The sequence below is a fragment of the Struthio camelus genome, chromosome 16 (assembly GCF_040807025.1).
Source record: "Struthio camelus isolate bStrCam1 chromosome 16, bStrCam1.hap1, whole genome shotgun sequence".
NCBI classification, from domain to species: domain Eukaryota; kingdom Metazoa; phylum Chordata; class Aves; order Struthioniformes; family Struthionidae; genus Struthio; species Struthio camelus.
This window is the reverse complement of record NC_090957.1, coordinates 21,062,382-21,086,060: the sequence shown is the minus strand read 5'-3', so window position 1 is coordinate 21,086,060 and position 23,679 is coordinate 21,062,382. Positions and strand designations below refer to the sequence as shown.

At 35.9% G+C, this 23,679-nt stretch overlaps 1 protein-coding gene across 9 annotated transcripts in view; it reads left to right on the top strand.

Annotated features, from left to right (window-relative positions):
- Positions 1-23,679, top strand: part of NF1 (neurofibromin 1) — a 199,382-nt gene that overhangs the window by 93,425 nt on the left and 82,278 nt on the right. For 6 of the 9 annotated variants that reach the window (XM_068910198.1, XM_068910200.1, XM_068910201.1 and 3 more), the window contains 14 exons: positions 4,128-4,271; positions 6,937-7,020; positions 9,306-9,496; positions 11,806-11,912; positions 12,166-12,233; positions 12,484-12,559; positions 13,120-13,277; positions 13,941-14,114; positions 14,845-14,967; positions 15,269-15,343; positions 16,616-16,747; positions 19,831-19,965; positions 21,000-21,113; positions 23,451-23,530. In XM_068910198.1, coding sequence (XP_068766299.1) covers positions 4,128-4,271; positions 6,937-7,020; positions 9,306-9,496; positions 11,806-11,912; positions 12,166-12,233; positions 12,484-12,559; positions 13,120-13,277; positions 13,941-14,114; positions 14,845-14,967; positions 15,269-15,343; positions 16,616-16,747; positions 19,831-19,965; positions 21,000-21,113; positions 23,451-23,530 — 1,661 coding nt within the window. Of the gene's footprint in view, positions 1-4,127; positions 4,272-6,936; positions 7,021-8,004; positions 8,097-9,305; positions 9,497-11,805; positions 11,913-12,165; positions 12,234-12,483; positions 12,560-13,119; positions 13,278-13,940; positions 14,115-14,844; positions 14,968-15,268; positions 15,344-16,615; positions 16,748-19,830; positions 19,966-20,999; positions 21,114-23,450; positions 23,531-23,679 lie in introns of those variants that run through there. The other 3 variants (XM_068910203.1, XM_068910206.1, XM_068910207.1) reach the window with 2 other exon arrangements.

The following is a 23,679-nucleotide window of genomic DNA, read 5'->3' as shown; positions in this document are numbered from 1 at the left end:
AAATGAAAAATGTCAATATAAAGTAGACTGCATTTAGCGATACAGTGAAACTTATTGTTGGGGAAAAAACGTTCCGAGTTTGGATTTTTAATACAATTCATAAATCTAACATTTTTAAATGTGGACCTCTAAATTTTTACCAACGAAGACAGTAATGTTAAGTGGTTGACAGAGATGTTCATGAATGGTGACGGTAATTTAACTGGATGGCAGGATGGAATGTGCCGTCACCAACCTGGGAGGAAAGTAGGTAAACTGGAGGGTAGCCCGACCTTACAGGGAGACCTCAACTGTCTGGAGGGCTGGACCAATAAGAACTGCATGAGGCTTGAGAAAGATAGATATAAAAACCTGTATCTGAGATGGAATAATCCGAGAGAGCTGTAAAGGCTGGGATCTGAATGTGTGGGGTCTAGCTCTGCTGGAAAGGCCCTGGGAGTCCTGTTGGGCCGCCAGCTGAATGCGAGTCCGGAGTGCACCTTGCAGTGATGAAGGCAAACTGTGTCCTGGGTTGCATCACCAAGTCTATAGACAGAAGATCAAGTCCTGTGGTTATTATGCTTTATCAGGCACTGGTGAGGGCATGCCTGTAATAGTGTATCTAGTTTTGCCCCCCCCCCACCCCCCCCAGCAGTTCAACAGAGAGGCTGAGAAATTGGAAAGAGCCCAGCAAAAGGCCTCTGAGATGGTTAGAGTGTTGGAGCACTTGATGTATGAAGAAAGGTTGAAAGAGCTGTGTTTGCTCAGCCTAGAGAGCTGACTAGGCAATCTTCTAATAAGTAAAAAATAATGATAGAGAAGACGGAGGTCTCTCTTCACAAGGATGTGTCGTGAGAGGACAAGAGCCAACAGGTGCAGGATTGCTTCAGGGGAAATTCCATCTAGATATAAGAAAAAAAATGTCAATGCACCATGAGTGCAATTAAACTTTGCGATAGGTTGCCCAGGGAAATGGTGGAATGTCCTTTGCTGTAAGTATTCCAGGCTTGGCAATGCCCTGGGTAACCTAATCTACAGCCCTGCTTTCAACGGAAGGTTGGACCGTATGGTCTCCAGAGCTCTTCCAACCTCGACTTTTCTGTGATTCTAACTATGTGGTTAGTATATTAAACTAACAGAAATCTGAAATTAAAGTTTTGTAATGTTTTAAGTTTTTATAAAAAATTGCATGCAGCTGAAAACATGGCTTTTTTTTTTTTTTTCCCGGAAGTTGCTCGGAGGTTGTCCACATCACTTAGTAAAGGCAATAGTCTCAAAAAACGAGCAGTGCATAGTGTGATCTTTAAGAACTCTCTAAAATTTTCACCAGTTTTCCTTTTAAGGAAACAATGGTTAATACTTGTATTATTTGAAAACCTTCAGGAATTAGATTAAGAAAATTAAATCTGATTTGAGCAGTGAAATATTGCAAAGTGATAGCTGCAGTGAGAAATTTCTCTTAACCTTTGAAGTTCTATTGCCAAATATAGATCTGCTATAATTTCTGTACTGTGAACAATACAATAGCTATTAAACAATAGCTATTTTAAGTTTGCAGTGAGAGAACTTTCTTCTGGATGTTAGAATTATTTTTGTCTGACTTGCTTATGTTGTTATAAAGGTGAGAGTGATGTTCTGTTACACAATGCTACTTGCTTACTGTCTTTTCTTATGTTAATTGGAGAAATCAGGATCAATATTTGTACCGTGTGTAGTATCAAAAAACTTAATGAAACTGTTGGAAAATTCAGGGAGAACTGTTTTTGAAGACAAGACTGAGCCCAAAAGTATTAATCCTGAACTCTTTACAGGGGAATTTGTGAAACTAGGAGTATCATGTTGAACTCGACTGATTTCAGCAGTATATATTAATAGAATTTAGCCTTCATGAGAGCTTCATGGGTTTTTAACCCTTTTGAGCTAGACCAGTTATTTTATTAACAGGAAAACTACATTATATGCTTTTGATGATTCTTTTTATCTGATTTCAGCAAAATACTTGATTGTGTATTGCAGAATAACGTACTTAGTCAAGAATAAAACAGCATAATGAAAGCTTGATTTTTCTTTGTGATATGTGGGAATTGTGGTATTCTGAAACTGTTCATCAAACTGATTCATGGTTTAAAAAAAACATTTTTTTCTTCACTGGAAGTAAGTTGAGATGCGTGCTCTTTTTTTTTTTTTTTTTTTTTTTTTTTTTTTTAGGAAAGATACTTTAGTAACTCTTTCCTGATGTTGTCCTTGTTAGTTAGGCAAAGACTCCTAAATACCAGCAGCAGGCTAAAAAAAAGAAAAAAAACCCACAACAATACTGAAGTTTTATGCTAGACTTGCGGTAAGTCAGTGTGTTTATGTTCTAGATAGCTCTGTGAAACCTAATTATTTTCAGTTTTCTTTCAATGAGAGAATCATACCACAAATACCAAACACTTTTCTGTTCCCCTCATCCAGAATTCTTGCTTGTACAGAAAGCTTTTTAATTCATGATGGAAGCTGATACCACAGCTTAGTTCTGAGAGGTCTGAGATGGGAGAAGGCTTGGGTTTATGAAGAGATGAGGGATTCCTTGGGTTCGGTAGTTCCATTATTTTCTCTCATTTACCTCTTTTGCCCTCTCCCAGAACAACAAAAATCTGCAATATAATTGTCAGCGTTATGGTGGCCCAAGTCTTCTCTGTAAGTTTTTTCTATATTGAAGACAGTTTTTGATAACTGGCTTCGTTTTTTTGTTTAATAAGCCAAAGGAAACTCAGTATCTTGTTTATTCAATTAAGGTAAATGTACTTTTTAATATAACTGGTAAGATGCTACAACTGAATAAAATGTTGACCAAAGCCCTGTAAGCATGCTGGAGTGGTAAAGCTAATGTTAATTCCTTGGAATTCTTCCTTTAACTGCTCTTAATTTTTTTTTTTTGTAAGATTCCCTTCACAGTGCAGAAATATGTGTGGCATTCATCTTTGAGCTATCCGTCTTTCACAATGTCTGTTTGTAGATAATGCTAGTCAAAATCAGTTAAAACTAGTAGTAACACTTCTTAATTGAAATTTGTATAGATGGGGAATTCCTGAGTTGTGCTTTAAAAGGTAAATGACGTGCTTTATAAAGAAGAGATGACAGAAGTGATTCCTTTTTTTGTCCCATATTTAGTAGCTTTTTAAAAAGGTCAATCCTCAGTAAAACAAATTTTTACAAAGAACTACTTTTCACTTTTTCGTGTGATAGCTTCTAACTGACTGACTCCTGCCATCTACACGCAAGGGAAGTGACTGCACTAGGAAAGTGATGAGTTTGTGACCCTTGAAGTTGAGTACAGCATGAAACAAAGCGTCTAGTGTTGACATAGTAGGATTAGGATTAACATCTCAATTTTGTCCATTTATGCTGAATCTTACCTTTTCTGGAAGAGCTGTATTTGAAGTCTAGTTTTCACCACAGGATGTTGAGCAAGGGTGCCTAACATGGAGCTCGCAAGTTGTGCGTAGTTCACGAGCGCTCAAAGTGTGTCTGAGGCTTCATCAAGTGACTGACAGTGTGACTTTGCCTGTCCAGGGATTTCTCGATAAGCAGAAGGGATCTAGCAGAGACTGCTAAGGCTGTCACAGCTGGTTCATCCTGGGGCTCGGTTGTCCCTGTTGACCAGTTTTGCCTGGAGGGAGTAGGAGGACGTTCCTGGGACCCCTGCTCACCCCACTTTGTGAGTTACTGTGTGACAGCCTCTCTCAGTTCCCCAGCGTGGCTTGTAGCTTGCAGGTATTGGCCTTGTGAAGAGTTTTGGTATGTAACTAGTCAGCTTCTGCAGGAAAGGAAACTTTTTTTGCAGGATTCTGTGTTACTTGCATCTTACTGAGTTTCTGTTCCTTTTGATTACTTTGACCTTTGATTTATAAGCACATTATCACAAAATAGAAGTTTGGGTTCAACTGAGGAAAAAGCAATAGATGAGCTTCAGTATTTTGTTTTACGGTTATCTCTAGTATAAAGATAAATACAGATAAAGTGAAATAGTCAGAGTGTGTTTGTAGTTGTTTTTTATGGAGTGTTTTTTTATAAAGTCGTCTCTGGCATCTCAAAATATTTTGAAACTGTCCTTAAAGATGTAAATCTTAATATAAAAAAGTTTACAATACTTATCTCTTTTGTAGCTTCCTATAAAAGCTGGCCAGCAGAACACCCACACCAAAGTCAGCACAGAACACAACAAGGAATGTCTCATAAACATTTCCAAGTACAAGTTTTCCCTGGTTATAAGTGGTCTCACCAATATCTTAAAAAATGTTAATAACATGGTAAGTTTTCTATTTTAGATTGTTGGATATTTTCAAAATATTATTTACTCCTATTATTTAAGCCCTGCAGAAAGTAATTTGAAACATGAGTCCAATAGTTGCATGCTTTTTACACTTAAATTTGCTGTTTTCACTTCATGTGTAATTATGTTTACCAAAAGCATTGAGCTGTTACATACGAAGCTGATAAGACAGTTGTGGCAGAGAAATCCAAAGAAAGGTCGTGATTAAGGGGAATCCTCTGTGTTATTCATGGGAACAGTCTGTAGCTAGAAATGTATGTGGCTCACTGAGGAGAGGGTACATAAAGGCACCTAATACTGCGTTCAGTCTCTGAGTGATTTTTAGGGGTCCGCTGTGCAAACCAGTAAGAAGCAGTGATTACTGGGAGGTGAGGGAGGGTGTTTTCCGTAGCATGAAAAAGCATTCCAGTTAGCTCAGGAAACGATGCTAGCAAAGTTGTTACAGGAGGAATGCGGCTGGGCAAAGTAGCTGTTGAGCAGCAGCGTTAGGAGTGTTTTCTTCTCTCTCCTGCACAACCTGCTAGGAGCTCTTTTGGGAAAAGGAAGCACAAGCATTTAAAACTTAGGAAGTTTGTATTTTTTGGACTGTTTTGATGCTTTAGTATTTGTATTTCCAGTCAACTGCTAGCTGCTCTCTCATGTATATTTGTATTTTAACAGCCAGATGAATTTCAGTCAGGCCCATGTAAGAAAAAGCTTTGAAAACAATTTCTTGTCTAATGCCACCGGTATAGACTTGTACCTCCAAAGGGATACCTTGCAAGTCAGTAAGAAAAAATGAATGAAAGATGATGGGTGTGCTACACGTCTTTCCCATTTTGTGTTTGATATGGCTCTCAGCCTTTTATGAAACTGGTTCTTAATGATGATACTGGAGGACAGTACACTGATATGAAGGAATGATATTCAAGATCTATCTGTTAGTTCCCAAAGAGATCTTTAGAGCCAAGTGTCTTAGATTGTTTCCTTCTGCGTGCTGCTTTTCTGAAGTGACTCAAGGGGAATCATAAAATAATTCCTGAAATCCAACAAAATATTTATAGACTCATCAGCATCACTAAAATTGTCAAGTAAAATAGATTTCAGGGGAAGCAAAGAGAAGAAACCTAGAAGGAAAAAAAACCTGGTTACAGATGTCCGTAGAGTACCCGCTCTAGAAGAGTCACCATTGCCATTAAGTCATGGTCATTGCCATCACGTTGGGTAAATGGGAAGTTTAGGAGTCTTTTAAGAGCAGTAAGATACAGTTTGATTTTTCATGGAAGATCTGATTTTAGATTTGTCACAGAAAAGTTGAGTTCATTCCTTCTTGATACCATGTGATTTTTGATCATTTGGAATCTCCAGAAACAAGTAATAGAACTGGCCAAACTCTAGCTATATTTATTTTTATGGTTTTGTCAAGATAGTGACAGTTTGCAGTGAACTACTTTAGATGTCAGTTTTATGGAGATGGAGGTCTGCTGTAATGCTATGAAGGACTGATCAAATTGGAAAACAAAAAATGCTGCCCTCCTGTTATGGATTTTGACTGGTTAAAGTTACTTGTAATCCTTTTTGAGAGAGAATTTATTTTAATTAAACTCTATAAACATGAAAGAATGTGGTGATGCTTAAGATGATTGTCTGAAATGAGAAGACTGTCTGTACAGTTAAAACAAATTTCTGTATACAATGTGCAGATTTCATGAGGAAAGACCTAGTTAAAAATGTCAATAAAAATGGCCCTGTTTGCTTTGCACTGAGGAGCAAGACTTAACTTTTTCTATGGTTGATGGAGAGAGCTGCTATATAAGTCAGCAATATTTTTAAAAGATTCCTTGGGGTGGGGGGAGAAAAGAACAGAACAAACCAATAGACTAGTCATAATAGTCTTGTGTTCAGAAGAAAAATCTGGAGGGTTTGTGCTCTGCTAAAACTTACAATTAGTTGAACTCACCTCTCAGGTGGTCTTAAATAGAACTTCTTTTGGGTGACTTCTGCATTGTGTTCCCTGTGCAGGCGGTATATTTTTGGCCAACTCTTTTCTGCTTTGTTTTGCTATCTCAGTCTTAATATTGTTGGAACTAGTCACTGTTGTTGATGATAAAATTGGGTGCTAGCTTAACTGCCTGATGGAGTTCTGCCTACAGCCTCTGTCTGAAGCGTGGCATCTGCTTGGAGGGTCTCCTGTGTTTCTTCCTGTGGTCTGTGCTAAGTTTTGCAGCACTTGAACAAGTCTGTAGGCATGCGTTTATGGTAACATCAGTTCTATTAAGTAAGGTGTTGGCAGTGACATACATAATTGGAAAAAGTCAGCAGTCATTGATACTAAAATAGTTCCTGAGAAGGTATAACCTTCATTTCTGAATAAATTGTAGGTCAGATGAAGGTCAGGAGCTGCAGTGTACCTCCAGTCTTATTTTGTAGTACTGCTTGTTCCTTATTAGATTTGGCGTTGCAGACTGGTAAAGAAATTTTTTCACTTCAGTGATTAGGTTTTAATTTGTATTTTAATCTAATATTTACTACTTTTATTTCTAAACTTAAAGCAAGAGTAATAAAGGAGCCATAACTTATTGTACCGCTCTACTACATTACTGTAATGTGTTACAAGTTAAATTTTTGCGCCTCAGATGAATCTGTATCCTTTCTTCTTCTAGAGAATATTTGGTGAAACTGCTGAAAAGAACTTATATTTATCTCAGCTGATTATCTTGGATACACTGGAAAAATGTCTGGCAGGGGTGAGTCGTCTTGCATAAGCAATTGCTGAGTTGGAATCAAATGAGTTAGTGCAAGTCAAATGCTAGTGTATCTATTATTACTGCTGTTAAAGTTAAAACTCATCTGGCTTAGAGAAAAGTAAGATTAATGTTAATTTTTAAAAACCCCTAAACTTCCTATAAATACAAGAGGTTAATGTTTATGATGACTAAGGGATTTGTTGAGCATTTTCTTTCCTGCCTAAAATCAGTGATAATAATTTTAGTAATAATAATTAGAAACCTTTTTTCAACTGAGTAGATTCAAGTAACTTTTGGATTTCCCTTCCCGATACTCAGCTGATTTGTGGAGTTATAAACAATGATTTACTTGGTACATTTCTCTGTAATTCTTTTTAAAGAATTATTCTCAAATCTACGCATATGTGAACTGAAGTAAGGAGGGACACAAACACAAAGAGCTGGATTCGGTTACCAAGCGTCAGATTTTTACAAACTTTGAATGCTTGTGGCATATTTTACTCTCTATTTTTTTGAACAGATGTTTGAAAATATTTTCATCTCACAAAAAAAGTAAAGGATAGTTCATCATGTTAAAAGTAGCAAATAATTCAGTACAAGTATTTAAATGTTATATTACTAAAGTTTCTGCAGACAATGTCAATTTTTCTTAAGACTTCTTGTGATTTTTCATTTGGTGATGTAATGTTATTTCAGTTTCATGTAATTTTATGTACAGCAGAAACTTTGCTATCATTATTCTAAAGATTACTTTTGCAGGTGTTTCCTAGTTTACATTAGTTAACCATGTCCAAACTTCCATTGGGAGTCCAATCCTGAGGTTTCCAATCAGAGCTGTGCTGAAAAGCGGTTTGCTTTTACCTTTGGGATGTAAACGGTTGTACAACTTACTGTGCTAAACTGTAAAATTGCAAAGCCAAACTTCACTGTGAGCAAAATTTGTAAATCTCTGGTTTATTCCTTTAACAAGAAAGGGATTTTTTTTTTAAAGCTTTATTCCTGGATGAATGTCATGAAATCATCTAAGCTCTTTGCTGTTTCCCTGCAACTGTTTTTGAAGGTTCTTTCTTTATAAGGTAATGAACATATTACGGTTAGGTTTGTCAAGCAGCAGATCTTATATTACAGTACTAAAACAGCCTGAATAATTGAATTCTTCTAAATTCAGAAAAGATCCAGGTAAATACATTTTGCAGAGTAGTTTCAACTTTTTAAGATAAAGTTAATACCTCTTTTTGGTATTACTTCTGTATTTGATTCAGTGAGTCAAAAAACCTGTTGAACTTACAAAATTTTTTCTTTTAAAAATATTTTGTTTCTTGCAACATCAGTGTTTTTTCTGATACATGATGATATTTGAAAAGCCTGTAATTGAGCTGAGTGCTTCTTGCTTTCTCAATTCAAATGAGAGCAACATGAGCCAGTATACATTTAATAAGACTGAGCCAAAGTTCTATACAAAGAGCGTTGTGTTCTGTGATATCTTCAGGCGTATTTCTTGCTCGCTGTTCTTGCTCAATGTTTCACCAAGTTCTCATGGCAACAGGACTCAGGTCAACTAAGTGGGAGTCTCTGAAACTTCCCAATTCCCTAAGGTAAATTCATTGGTAGAATTTTAGCAAGCTTTAATGTTGACCCTTCTGTTAAAACTTGCTCTTAGTAGAGCAAAGTTTCACTTCAAATTCTTTTGTAAATAGCTTCCTTATGTCTCATGCTGTGCAAATTGGCAAAAATTGGATTTTTATTCTGCAGGAAAGTTGAGCCACTTTTGACTCATATAGCACAATCCTAGTCAAGAGCAAAGGAGAATCACCTTTTTTTCGGGTCATTTTTTAAATATTTGCTATCAAAATACAGTGGTAAGAACGCTGTCCAAAAGAGAAGCAAGGGTGGGTCTTCGCCCTTTGAGCTTCCATTCAAATAACGATCGCTTAATGCTCTACTGCTGATGTTTTATGTAGATCAGCAGGATACAGTCCTCACTATTTTATTTCAAAAAAGGGTTTGATATTTTGCTTGAAACTTGATGGTATTGATCAGCTTATTATCCTACATGTTTTGGAGGCTAACCTGAAAATGTAAAATTGTGGGAATGAGACAGGTTATTGTCAAAATGAAAAGAAGCCTTTTCTATGTGGACTGCTTACACTATGGTCAGTGGTAGCCCGCAGGCAGAATTCGAAGTTTAGATTCGGGTCCTATGATACTAATGGCTAGACACTCCTTTTTTTTTGCTTCTAAACCTACAAAATGAAATTCATGAAATGTTGAACGTTTATTTTTAGCAACCGAAGGATACCATGCGACTAGATGAGACTATGCTGGTAAAACAGTTGCTGCCAGAAATCTGCCACTTCATCCACACTTACCGTGAAGGGAACCAGCATGCAGCTGAACTACGCAATTCGGCCTCTGGAGTTCTTTTTTCTCTTAGCTGCAATAATTTTAATGCTGTGTTCAGCCGCATTTCCACCAGGTAAGTACTTTAGTAGCCTAGCTTGGCCAGTGCGTTAGGAAACCTAACAAATACTGGGGTCTGCAACATCTGCGTGAATTGTAGTCTTTCACGTCTCAGAAGTGTTAACTATTTACAAGGTGTTTAAACAAATCTTAAATGAAACTGTCTTTCAAAATTTTGCTTAAATTTCAGGTTATAAAATGTATCTGTTCTGTATCCATTCTCGATTCCTGTCAGCATATTTTGTGTGCTATATATATTGCGTTGGCTTTCTGATCTGCTTTTATAAGTCAAATGCTGTTCTAGAGTGAAACTAATAACTCAGAAGTATATTGCTGTATTCCAAAGTGGAATGAGTTCTTGTGGGTGCAAGATGTTTTGGAGAAAAAAGGGTGCTGAAAATAATGACTTATATCCGTTTTTATATACTTATATCCATTTACATTAGAATGTAAATTTTCTAATCATCTGCAGTTCTGTTGGAGCCGCAAAGACTATTTTCCTTCCTAATTTTTCCTGCTTGCAGGCTATTACATTAAGTCTGTCTTACGCCTGAGGGGAGCAAAACAGCTGAACTCGAGCACTGTTTGTTAGTCTTTGGAAAAGACTCATTTGTCTTCCAACTGCTTGAGTTTCGCACCATATTACCCTAAAAATAACTTTGTCTTTTACGCTATCGAGAGACAGGCCCAGTGTTACCATCTATTCTTTGTTCTTTTTCCCCTGTTCCAGGTCGTTCCAACGCTTCAGTGTTTGCCAGTCCGCTAGAATCTTATATTACGCTTCTTATTGCTGATATGCTTTTTGAAAAAGTTGCTTGAAGTGACTTATCTCTTATTGCACATTGTTACAGCTAACATCATTCCTAATTCTATGGAATTGAATCTTAAACCAACTTCTGTGGTCAAATAGCAATGAATGTGTGAATTTAGTTGAAAAAAGGATTTATATATACTCCTTATAATGTGAATATGCTTCCATTCCAACGTTTTTGGAAAATATTTGCATTTTAGAAATCAGACTGAAATTATTCAATTTCAAGTGTTTCAAAGACATTTAAAGAGCTTTTAATAACTTCTGTTTCAAGAACAGAGACTTGGCAGCGAGCATATAGTCAATAAGTTGATATTATCTAGTTGCTTATGAAAAAGGAAACAATTTCTTTTGCTCCTTTTATAGGAAGTAGTTTTCAATTGAACTTTTTTTGATGGTCTTTGAATCTAGTCCTTGAACTAAGTCTAGTACTTACTCATGTGTCTGTAGTACAATCTAGTTCTCAAACTACAAAACCCGTCTTTTACCATCACTTTGAACTGGAACGCTATGTTTTTTACCCCGTCCTGTTTTCTGCTTCAAGATGGCTTGTACAGAAATAGTTAAATGTTTGACCAATTGTTGCTAATCTCCACAGGGGTCAGCTTGCTGACAGTTAGCATTGCTGATCTTTTGACCTGTGCTTCCTGTTTAGGCATATTTCTAGGCCTTGTACAGCAGCTGGGGGATTTTTGGCACGAAAAGCACAGCAGTGGGGACCTTCCCATTCCCAGCGTGGGCTGTTAAGTTTCCCCAGCGTTGAAGAAATGAAGAGCAGCTTTTGTGTGTAGTACTAGAAATCACATTCCATGTCAAGTACACATCTGTAGCTTTGGAACAAGTCATGGCAATCTTAGTTTGTGAGAACATGTGATTTAGTTATTAGTAGCTAAGAGTCTGATGAGATGTTTAGTAAATAATTTAATACAAAGCATGAAAGTGTACCATAGTGCTTAGATTGGTATTATTAAAGTTGATTCTGTTTCTTTAGACCAGGAAAAACGGGAGCTTCTTTAGCTTACCAAGAGCGGTTGTAGCTCACAACAGTATTAAGTACCATCAGCCATTACTTCGCTCTTGAGAAATCAGCATGGGGCAAGACTTGTTGTTAAAGGGGCAGTAATCAAAAGGTGTCATGATTCCACGAGTTTAATATTTAGATGGAAAGGTGACATTGATAACAGCTGCAATTAGTAAATAACAGAAGGATTTGGGCAAATCTTGATAGGAACAGAGTGTCGTCAGATGGTATTGGTTTCCTGTTAGATTCACCATTGTGGTCTCGATTCATTTTCAAGGTGAGGATGGAATAAAAATATTGTAACAATAGCTCTTAATCGTTCAGGGTCTGTCTTTCATTTCTAAACCTGGAGATGTTCATGTGAGGAGATGATATGTTATTATATGGGGAGATCCTATAATATTCCCCTGCTATTCAGATGTTTAGAATCATGCTTACCATACTGATCTGACATTGTCTCACTGAGAAGTTACTTTACTTTGCATATTTTTAGATTACAGGAACTGACTGTATGTTCAGAAGATAATGCTGATGTTCATGATATTGAACTTTTACAGTACATCAGTGTGGATTGTTCAAAACTAAAACGACTCTTGCAAGGTATGATGTGAACTTGTGTATTGAAATATTTAAATATGGCTAAAGATGAGGTGTTGATATGTATTTCTTTCTATTGCTGTATTTTACTCCAAATATTCATATATATGATTGTCCAACTATTTTTTAAATGTCATTAGCATAAAGGTATTGGTGTAAAAATGGCTTTGCACCTCAGATGTCTTCTGTAAATGTTCTATGTTGCTTTTTAGAACCAAGTTTCTCTTTCAAATACAGAAATGTTTTACCTTTACAGAGACAGTATTCAAGTTTAAAGCCCTAAAAAAAGTAGCGCAGTTAGCTGTTATCAACAGTCTTGAAAAGGCAAGTATTTTATTATTTCTCTTCTGCTTCATTGTTTATTTACAAGCTATCTTTAATTTTGGAATTGCTGTAATTTAATAGTTTTGTGTAAAATATATGTTGGTGGATCCCTTCAAAGCATATATGTTTTGCAATGAATATTGAGTCATTAAGTCTAGAAGCAGGAGTGGGATCTCTTGCGCTTCCATGTGATACAGGAAGTACTTTTTTCTAAGCTGTGGCATGTAAAGATTTGTTGTGTTATCTGCAGGCATTTTGGAATTGGGTGGAAAACTATCCTGATGAATTCACAAAGCTATATCAAACACCGCAGACTGATATGGCTGGTAAGGCATAACAAATGACTTAGTGTTTAAGACTTGGTGTGTTCCCCTCCACCCCCGTTTAGTAGTGTGGGTTTTTTCCTAAAAGAGCCTCACGTTCACTTGCTTTTTGTGTCCTCCCTCCTTCTTGTGCAACCTGTGTAACAAGAAACATATTTCTGTCAACCTTTGCCTGGGCAGGCAGGTACATACTGAAGTCTCTTCTCTCCTGACTCAGTTTTTAGAGAGATTCATTTTTGGTTCACAAAACAAGGAAATACAGCTCAAAAGATGCTAACTCTTAAATATGTGTTTAAAATTGGTTTAAAGTAAAGCGCCTATATTTGTCTCTAGTCAAAAAGAGATGATACTTCCCTCCCCCTCCCCCTCCCCCTCCCCCCCCCGCAAGATAAACCAAGATAAATCATAGCTCTAACTGGGTTATAGCCCATTTTATTCATGTCAATAGCATGCAAAACAGAACCTTCTTCTGTTTAGGTAGAGCTATGCCTCTGCTCTTTTATACGTATTCTTCACTTCTTCATAATTAAAATTGGTTATAAACTTGGTTATGTTTTATGCAGATTGTGCAGAGAAGTTGTTTGACTTAGTGGATGGCTTTGCTGAAAGCACAAAACGTAAAGCAGCAGTTTGGCCTCTGCAAATCATACTCCTAGTCCTGTGCCCAGAGATAATCCAAGATATAGCAAAGGATGTTGTAGAAGAAACTAAAATGAACAAGGTAAGAAAAGAAAAATATTTGAATCTGAAACATATTTGAATTTTAAAGGGTGCTCATCTTGCTCATCTGTATTTAAGGTATGTTTTGTTATGTCATTTTCTACCTTAAGAAGTGCAATATATTTCCATATGTAGATTTCTGCACCCTTTTTAAGTTCTAGCCTAACCTTTTTTCTTTCACTGTCAATAATTCATACAAGCTGTATCTCCCAAGCAAATGCTATTTCAGAACTTGTACCTCTCGCTGGAGATTTGAATCCCAGTGTTGTGCACCCTCTGCCTCTGCTGGCAGCAAGTTTAGCATTGCTTCTAGCTGGCTGTATTGTACCATCCTGCAGTTTGGCAATGTTTGTGCTGTGTTCCATAACTGCAGTACCTGCAGCAGATACAGAATTCGATGTGGCTGCGAACATTATGTTAAAGCATAAACAATCATTTATTTTTGTGGCATCCAGATTGCCCTAGCAGGTCCAAAATGAATATCTAATAAACATAATGTTTCTCCAAAATGATGCATGAACTCAGGTTGCTTTCTGCAACCCCGGTATCCCTGACTTCTGGTCAGAAAGTGCAGTGTTGTTTGTTTTTAATACTTAAGGCACTAAAAACTGAGCAATGATTACCAAACCTCTGGTTATAACTATTCTTGATTTGAATTCTGCAGAAACTGTTCCTGGACAATCTCAGGAAAGCCCTTGCAGGCCATAGTGGGAGCAGACAGCTGACTGAAAGTGCTGCTATTGCTTGTGTTAAACTGTGCAAAGCATCTACCTACATCAACTGGGAAGATAATTCTGTCATTTTCCTACTAGTGCAGTCCATGGTAGTAGATCTTAAGGTAAAAAATTCTTAGTTTTCTAATTACAATGAAGACATTTGAATTTTAAAATATTGGGGAAAAATGTATTTATTCTTAATTAAGTATCATAGTGTTTTTTCAGTGGAGAATTTTTATTTTTTTCCTAATTTCAGCAGAAAATCAACTCAGTTGTTTCATTCCCTGTTTCACTCCCTTGCTATTTTTGCTTATGTCTTGCTTTCTTTCTCCTGAAGTTCTGCGTTCTGTTCTTCACTCAGCGTTTCATGGCTGAAATGGCACTGGGTAATTTTTTTAACCACTTCAACACTTCTGTCACTTGCTATCCCTAAGCTGTAGTGTCTGAATCTCTTACTTTGTAAATGCTGCTTTCTCCTTGGGTGCTGAGATGAGTGGTGGTCCAACCTGGTGAGAGCTCTATGGCAAATGAGTGAGTTAAAAGGCAAATGGGGATAGTCTTCCATTTGTGGGGTTTTTTTTTTGTCCACATATTAAAAATACTTTTTGTTAGAGGTAGTGCACATTAAAATACGAGCCTATATCAAAAAGGGTTTTTTAGAAGTAGTGATTGATTTATTTAGTAAGAATTAAAAGGAATATGAATTGAGCGTTTAGGGTTTAAGTACTAAATATTGTTAGAGATAGCTAAAAATTATAACTTTAAGAGCAGCTTCTTTCTCCTTTTTTTTTCCCTCCTGTGAAGTATTGAAAGTAGACAAGAATAATCTTTGTATCTATTTTTTATGTATAGAATTTGCTGTTTAATCCAAGCAAACCTTTCTCAAGAGGCAATCAAAATGCAGATGTAGACCTTATGATTGACTGTTTAGTTTCCTGCTTCCGAATAAACCCTCGCAACAACCAACACTTTAAGGTGAGAGCGCTGCTTACCAGTAAGTCATGTTCTCCACATACTATTGATGGCCTGTGAATTATCAAAGATGTGATGCCAACAACAACTGAAAATTCACAAATAACTTCAACCTTATAAGTATTCTTTAGTAATAACTCTGCATGCTTTTATAAATCTAATCTTAGCTGATTGGACATTCTTATGTTTATATTTGACAATTTTGTCAATTTAAGAAAGCTCCAATGCATTATTCAACGTGATATGAGAGATGTCAAAGAAAAATGTGTTCCTAAGTGGCTTTTATGTATTGTTTTCATTGTAGATCTGCTTGGCACAGAATTCCCCATCGACGTTTCATTATGTACTGGTAAACTCGCTCCACCGAATAATCACAAATGTAAGTTCTGAAAATATTTAAGAAGTCTGTGATTTGTCTTCAGATCAATATCTGGTTAGTAAACAGAATTTAAATAGTAGACCAAATCTTGTTACTTATATCCATGCAGCAAGAGTTGCTTCTTACTAAGAAGGGCATTCAAATTTTTGTTCGCTCTGTCTTCCAGTTAGATTACCAGTCTGAGAGCTTATATTCCAGTATAAAATTTCAGCACCCTATAATATAGGATAGCAAAAAATTTTATGTTCTTTGGTTTTGTGTATTGCTTTACTGCTACATGAGAAATTGCACAAGGTCAAGTCATGCATAGTTATATCACCTTCTGCTACTTCTTCTAGTATATTGACCTGGAAACTAAGGGGGAGAGTTGGCTTTATGGTTTTGCCCAGAGATTTGATCCAGTGTGAATTCAAATAGTATAAAATAGTTGTAAACGCCGAGTGCCAGAATTTCATTTGAGAGTTTGTGCAACTGTTCATCTTAAATTTGTTACTTTCTTGTATCATTGAAATATGACTTTGTACTGTTCAGAAATGCTTTCCTGTTCACCGTGAACATAGAATTGGTCAGTGAGGTTTGGCTTCCTCAATAATGAGCAACCAACCTTACTTGATTTACATAAGCTCTTATATTTCATTTATCTCAACATTGTAATGAGAATACTACGTTTAAAAAAAAAAAAAAAGTATTAGTTGTTTTGACAAATAGGGGGGAACATGCCACTCTAAGATATGATGATATATCTGGAGCAGAAATAGTGAAATTATTTTAAGTATAATTCTGTTGCTGTTATTTTGTACGTTTTCAGAATTGGTGCTGTGCTTTATTATATTTAATTTGTTGTGTGATACAGTATTTCAGAGATATGAAGCATTTACAATATCAAAACTCTATTTTCTTCAGTGTGTCACAAGAAATTGAGCACATATTAAATGTTTGTTTTGAAGTATTGCTTATAAGCTTTCTGTATCCTAAAGTCTGCCACGCTTTCCTGTAGTCATGGTTTCAGAGTTTGTGGTTGCTCATAAAGAGGTGTGATATAGTAAGCATCTAACTTGAAAGTATTGCTTTTGTTATAACTCATCTAAATATCACCAATTTTATGATTAGAATGAAAAATTAACAAAACTGCAATGTTGTCAGCTATTCCTATTTTTAAAGGTAGTTAATTATATTACAGCTTTTGTGACTGTTACAGATTTAAAAATAAATCATAATGTCACTCATGCATATCCAATTTACTGCTTGAGCATTACTACCTTTTAATTCTAGTCTGCATTGGACTGGTGGCCCAAGATTGATGCTGTGTACTGTCATTCCATGGAGCTTCGCAGCATGTTTAGTGAGACGCTTCATAAAGCTATTCAAGGTTGTGGGGCACATCCAGCAATTCGCATGACACCGGTAAGACACGTACAGAAGCTGTTAAAACACAAACCTGTTGCTTTTTCTGTGTCACCATTCCATTCCTGCTTTTTTATTCATTAACTTTAGCCTGGAAACTAGGGGGGGGGGGGGGAACATTGCAATACAAAAAGCAACAGAGAGCCATACATGCTCTGTAAACCTTGCAGTTTTTGGTATATTGACTAACTGTTCATAGTCAGTTGGTGATGTATGTTTCTTAGTTTTCATGCCCCTTTTAAAGGGGCAACATAGTATTACTTCTGTAACTGTCCTCTATGGCTAGTTTTCCATTTGAAGCTATCTTGTTGTATAAATAGCTAGGTGATAGATCCATTTTTGTTGAATCTGAAAAAAAAATCATATTTTTGTATGCTAGGGTAGTTTTTCGTAACTGCAGTACTTTTACCAATGATTGGCATGATTGTTTCTTTTTTTTTTTTTTTTTTTAATTTGTCCTGCTTGCTTTCTGTTGAGCAAGTTGACTGTTTGGCCTTGGCAGCAGCATCAAAATAATGAATTTTTTTTTTTCCCCAAGCATTATGAAATAAAATCAATACTCTTGATCTTAGGAGAAATCTTGGGTAAATTCAAAGTTGTGGTTCATCCAGATGCGCTTTTTTTTTTTCGTAAGTTTATACACAACTGTGTTGCCTTTCTTCTAAACTTTCCATGTAGGACTTGCGATATGTCAAGTTAAGTTGCTGATTTTCTGAATTGTAGCTTCCAAATGTGATGGATATTTATTTTAGAAGAAGACTGGCAACAATACATGAAAATATTCCTGTTGGGCTTCTCATATGAAAGAACATGAGCAAAATATCCTTAGTTGAAAGCTACATCATGTTTAACTTGCTTTTTAAGTATATATATTCATCTGTTGAGAAAATAGCAAGGGTGTTGTAATGGCAACTCTGACATTGATTGGTGGTGCTTTGTCTTCTGCTTCTTATTTTCTGTTCTTATTGGCTGCTGTCGCTCTCATGGTCAGATGCCAACCAGTCACTGTTTTGCATGGCAGTGGGCCTCTGTTGCTGTAAGTATGACCCCTTGTAACTACCGCAGAAAAGCCTTTCATTGCTCTGACTTTTCTGTGCATAGTTACCACTGCAGTCACAACACTTCATCTCGGATACAAAAGGTAGCATGTTTTACATAAGAATATAGGCCTGGAAGAGACCTCTCTGGGTCTGCGTGTCCAGTGCTGTTCTTGGCAATTGCAGCATGACCCCTTTCACAAGCCAACTGAGCTGCTGCTTAAGAGTAAAGGCTTTTTGTTGGTTCTCTTCTTTTCTTTCTGCCCCCTACTTCTCCATCATGGTGCTCTTCTAGAATCTCCCTGCTCTGATGGTTAGAATTGTTTTCTAATTTCCAGCCTAAACTTGCATATGTCCAACTTATCCACCTTTATTCTTGTGCCAATGTTGTATGTTATCTTCAAACCAGTGTTTATCCCCTTGATGTAATTGCAGAGAGCAGTCATGTCTCTGTCTTTTGTTAGTCTTTAGTTTCTGTGAAGCAATTTATTTACTTCACACAAACTAATCAGCTTCTTTTTGCCCTGTGCCTGTTTTCAGAATTCCCTTAATTGCATAAAACTAAGATTTTGCACAGAATTAGTTACCTCTACCAGTGTAGCACCAATTTCTTGACCAGATGCTTATTAAGTGGTAGATTTTATTCTGTATATTTTCACGCTGTAAGTTTGCTAGCAAAATAGTATGAGGTTGTAGCATTTATTGTAGATTTTAACTATACAATGTCATACTTACACTTCAGTTACCTTGAGGATGATTTCACGCTAGTTTATTTTTTTGTTCAGAACTTGCATGTTTGTATATTGAAAATGAAAACGAGTTCACGTTACTGTTCACTTGAGTTTCTAAGGAAAGTTGTATTCTGTCTTGTGTTGAATACCCGCAGCAGCACTTTTTTTCTGTCAAAGTTACTGTCTCTTAGTTATTTTGGTAGCAGTAAGCAAAAATACAAACTTAATTCCTGATGATATAGGATAAAGTTGATGAATATATAAATTGTCTGAACTTATTGGAGGGAGCTGAAATCTGTCATAGGACATACTGGGGACCAATTAATGCAAACGCATGTTATATGTGTATGTTTAAAAAAAAAAAAAAGTAGTCTTTATCATCACAGACATTAGCATATGTCCAATTTCTTTTTGTTGAGATGAAACTACAGTTGAATGCCGTACAACAGAGATGCTCACTTTGGCAGGCTGTGCACACTGTAGCACTGAAGCATAAACTCAGTTTTTGAAACCCTCGTAACAGGTAGCATCCGTGTATGCTTGTTCACAGCCAACGCCATGTATGGCTCTTTGTTAAATGTTTTGGTAGTAGTGGTAGCTGGATTCCACTGTGTGAACAGCAGTGGTAGAATATGATTTAATTCACGCTTTTTCACATTTGATCAATTCAGAATACCTTATGTGAATTCTAAATACATACCTTGAAATGTCCTCCATTCCAGATGAGGAGGCTGAATGGTACGGAGGTAACTTACTAATTTTTCAAATGAAGCTAACTCTTTTGTGGTGCACTGTGTGTCGCATTAATGATAGTGTCACCTTGCGAAAGCTGAAAGGTGCACTTTTCAGAGGTCGTATGGATGAAAATACTGTCATTCCAACTGTGATTGTGGCAGAAAATGAAAATGTTTTGCCTTTGGGAAATTTTTCCAAACATACTCATGTATTCCAGCTTACTTGGAACCATTTGTTTCTGTTTGTTTCGAAGCAGCTAAAGAAAATTCTTACTAGTGTTTTTTTCTGTTTTTATTTTGCCACAATTTGTCTTATGCAAATTCTTCCACGTGCATCTCAGTGACTAAAAGATTTCTCAAGTAAACTTTAAAGATATAACAAAATGATAACATATGTGTATTTAAAAGTTTTTTTAAGTAGAAGGCAGCGTGATTTTTACTTCAGTGAATTTATTATACCTCTTTCTTTAACTTTTCATCGATTATAGATTATATAAGCAATACAGTTCTAAAATGTTTAATCACAACTCACTACATAGAGTACCTCATTGACAATTATTGTGTTTTTTTCCTCCTATTAGAGTCTCACATTTAAAGAGAAAATGACAAGCCTTAAATTTAAAGAAAAACCTACAGATTTGGAAACCAGAAGCTACAAGTTCTTGCTGTTGTCCTTGGTAAAACTGATCCATGCCGATCCAAAGCTTTTGCTCTGTGTAAGTATACCATATTATTGATTCAGATAGTAAAATTTATTTGTGAAAATGCTTTAAAACTTTTGTTAACTTTGATACTCAAGCAGTAAAGACCTTAAATTTCACTTTGTAGAAGTACCAAAATAAAACTATTAAAAAAAAAAAAAAAGTAAACCTGGCATGTAGGATACTTCCCTACTGATTCTCTTTTCTAGTTTTAATGGTTCTGTACTGCAGAAGGAGAAAGATAACAAAAAGAAGAAACTGTAAGGAGTTCTAGAGACCCAGCACAACACAATTAAAAGGAGTATAAAGCTCCCTAACTCTGAAGAGGAAAAAAAAAAAAAAAAAAAAGGAGAGGGGAATAGAACAAGAAGAAAACTATAATGAGGGGGGAAAAAAAAGATTTGGGTAATACTTTCATGAGTAGAAAGACAGATGCTCTCTTAGATCTTTATTAGTTTCTCCCTAAACTTGTGTTAATATCTTCTACTATGTTGAATAAAAGGAAAGATTAGGCAACCATACTTTTAAAAAAAAAAAAAAAATTGCTGAAGATTTGTTGGGGTTATGTGAAAAGGGAACCATAATTTAACAGGTGTAATGTTCTGTTGAATTCATGCTGAAATGAATGTTCTGTTTTTCATAAATATTCTTCTGGGGCTTTACAAATCTTCTATATTTCAACTCTGATGTGAAGCAGCAGAAGTAAACTAAGTGTCTACCGAATCTGACAAACGTGTATGTATGGAGAGCATGTGATATGCAGTGTTGCATTGGGTAGTACTAAGATCTAATCAGTCAGTGCTAAACATTTTTCCTTTTTGTCTAGTTTGTTTATTTTTAATTTTTAAATATTTTAATGGGTCAAGGGTATGATACACAAGAAAGGATCATCATAGCTTAAGAAAAAAATAGGTGCTCTGTTAAAGATCCAGAAATCCGCTTTGCTTAATTACAGGAATATTGATGGCACAACTGCTTTAGTGATCAGTGACATGGCCTATTATTAAAAAGTTTTACTTTCTAAATTTGCTTTCCGTTTTACTATTTAGAATCCAAGGAAGCAAGGGCCTGAGACGCAAGGGAGCACTGCTGAATTGATTACAGGCCTTGTACAACTTGTTCCACAATCCAGCATGCCAGATATAGCACAAGAAGCCATGGAGGTAAGCAATAAATGTTCTGCGTGCCAAATGATTAGTTCACAGGCTGAGGCAGACAAATCAAGAAGCTCTAAAGTATTGATTAGCTGTGAAGTTCTGTGTCTTAGTGTTTAGCTTCCATTGATCTTTTTCTAAATGTCTCCTACATTGAAAGTTTTACAGGAGAAGCCTGTAAGAAGATTTTGAAAAGGCAGCAGTTCATATTGCCACTGTGACTATCCTGCACCTCTTAGAAGAGTTTGTTCTTTGTTGGTATTGAACAAATCCAGTTTGACAGATCCTCTGTTACATCTTTGCAGAGATCACCATTAAGCTTGCCCCTTCTCTTTTCTGTTTTCTGAATGGCGGTGACCAAAACACCTGATGTAGTGTCTGGTCCTGTATTATGTGGTGGATGAGAGAGAAGATATATGTGTGAGAGGGTTGGATAGGATACTTTAAGGCTACTGAAATCTTCCTCCTGCTTGCTTTGACTGCAGAAGCTGAAAAGTCACCAGAGTTGCTTCTGACTTCCAGCCTTTCCATGCCATGTTACTAATTCTCTGACTTTGCCAGTTTAGTTGTAAACATTTGTGGTTTTTTTGCTGCGGTGGGTCTCCAGAGAGCTTCATTTATAATGAAGCAAGCTTTAGCCTCTCCTTGTACGTAATGGCAGGGAACAGTGGTGTGGGTTTTTTTTTTATTTTGTTTGTTTGGTTTTTTTGATATAGTATCCATGATGGATAGCTAGTTATATTATCCTACCACCTTTAGATTAGAGATTCCCATGCTAAAAAGTGCACTGTAGCATATGTACTCAATGAACTCTTTCATATTTTAGGTGAAGAGTTCACAGATAGTGTGAAAAATGGGTTAATTAGACCCTTATGCAGTAAGGCTTTCCATGAATGGTTGAATCTTAGTAGTTAAACTAAGGCTTTTGTGTCAAAGTTGTATCAACCAGAATTGCCATAAATGGCATCAATATAGGGAGATACATATCCATATATGAAATGCATTTTTAAAAATACTTTTAATAGTAGAATACAGGAGTATTTCTTCTATAAGAGTGATCCTATTTAGTGTGAAAGCCTCGGGGGAAGTTTATGTAAAGTGGTGACACCCTTACTGTCAATGACAGGAGCGTAGAGATGGAAGAGTTTTGGCTTGCTGTAATTATGTAATTTCTTGTGGGTGTACAGTTCGGTTCTTGATCACTTATGGATCTGATTATTCACTTTACTAGCTGAGGATCTGGCCTCTCGTGCTATTTTTTAGCTAATAGGTTACTAAAGAAATTATTCTCTAGAGTATTTGTTTAAATGACAAACCAACCTGAAATAATAACTACTTACCCATGTTGCTCTCCAGCTACGCTTATTTTTTTTAAATGATATTTTTAACAGTATTGAAATCTCATCACAACCTTAACAGTTACAAATTTTGCTTTTTTGGAATTTCTTGAAAAAAAAGCTAAAACTTTACTCATTTCTGTCTTTAACTTTTACTTTCACCAAAGTCATTAGATTTCTTTGCCTGCGTGTCAGACATCTTCAACTAATGGCTAACTTGAGAGATTTTGTTTGCTATAATTCCTTGGTATAATTAAGGCTAAACTCTGCACTTGAAGACTTATTATAATTATGGCTAGGTTAATGATTTCTCACTGGTAATTTTCTTTTTGTTTATAGCCTTTGACCTTTTTTTTTTTTTTATCAGATCTGTAATTCTTTTTAAAACTGTATTCAGCTAATCTAAAAGTAGTTGGTTATTGAACACTTTTAGTTAATCTAGTTAAATAGAAAGCAGAGGTTAAGTTTTTGGGCCATATTTCACCAGTATGCTGTTAGGTATGGTCAGAACCAATTTTTACAATACAGTTTTTGCTAATGTAGATGGTTCCAAAGAGCAGGTTTATTTGCCTGTCCTGATTTGGCAGAGAGCTGAACTACAGATATTTTGTTGTTGTCACTATAAATTTGTATTTGTAGGACTGCTTGCATTAATTTTTTCGCAGTTGGGTCATTCAGTATTAAAGCCAAACTTTTTTTTTTTTTTTAAATGTTGTGTATGGATTTGCATGGAAATACAAGATAAATCTTCTTGTTCTGGATTGTAAATATGTAATAAAAACTAAACAAGTACTTTTGATTTGGATTAACCATAAACTCCTGTTTTATGTACAATTTTATATATGTACACATATGAATACACAACTCTATATACATTTTTATATTTTTTAAAAAAATATTTTTAAAAAAATGTAATTAAATATATGATTGCACCTATTTTGCTGCCTCTTCTGAAGTACTTTTCGAATTTCTATCTTTTAAGTGAAATTCTATTTTGTTTTGAATTTAGGCCTTGCTAGTTCTTCACCAATTAGACAGCATCGACTTGTGGAATCCTGATGCTCCTATAGAAACGTTCTGGGAAATTAGGTATGTAAGCTAACTTTTGTAATTAAGAAAAATAGTTGTTCTTCTTTGTCGTTTCTTTTGAAATAGCTGTGAATATTTTGGGAAAGCTGTGCACCATCAGCATGAATCTGCAGTCAAAATTATTTATGTGCACTCATGACAAAGATATC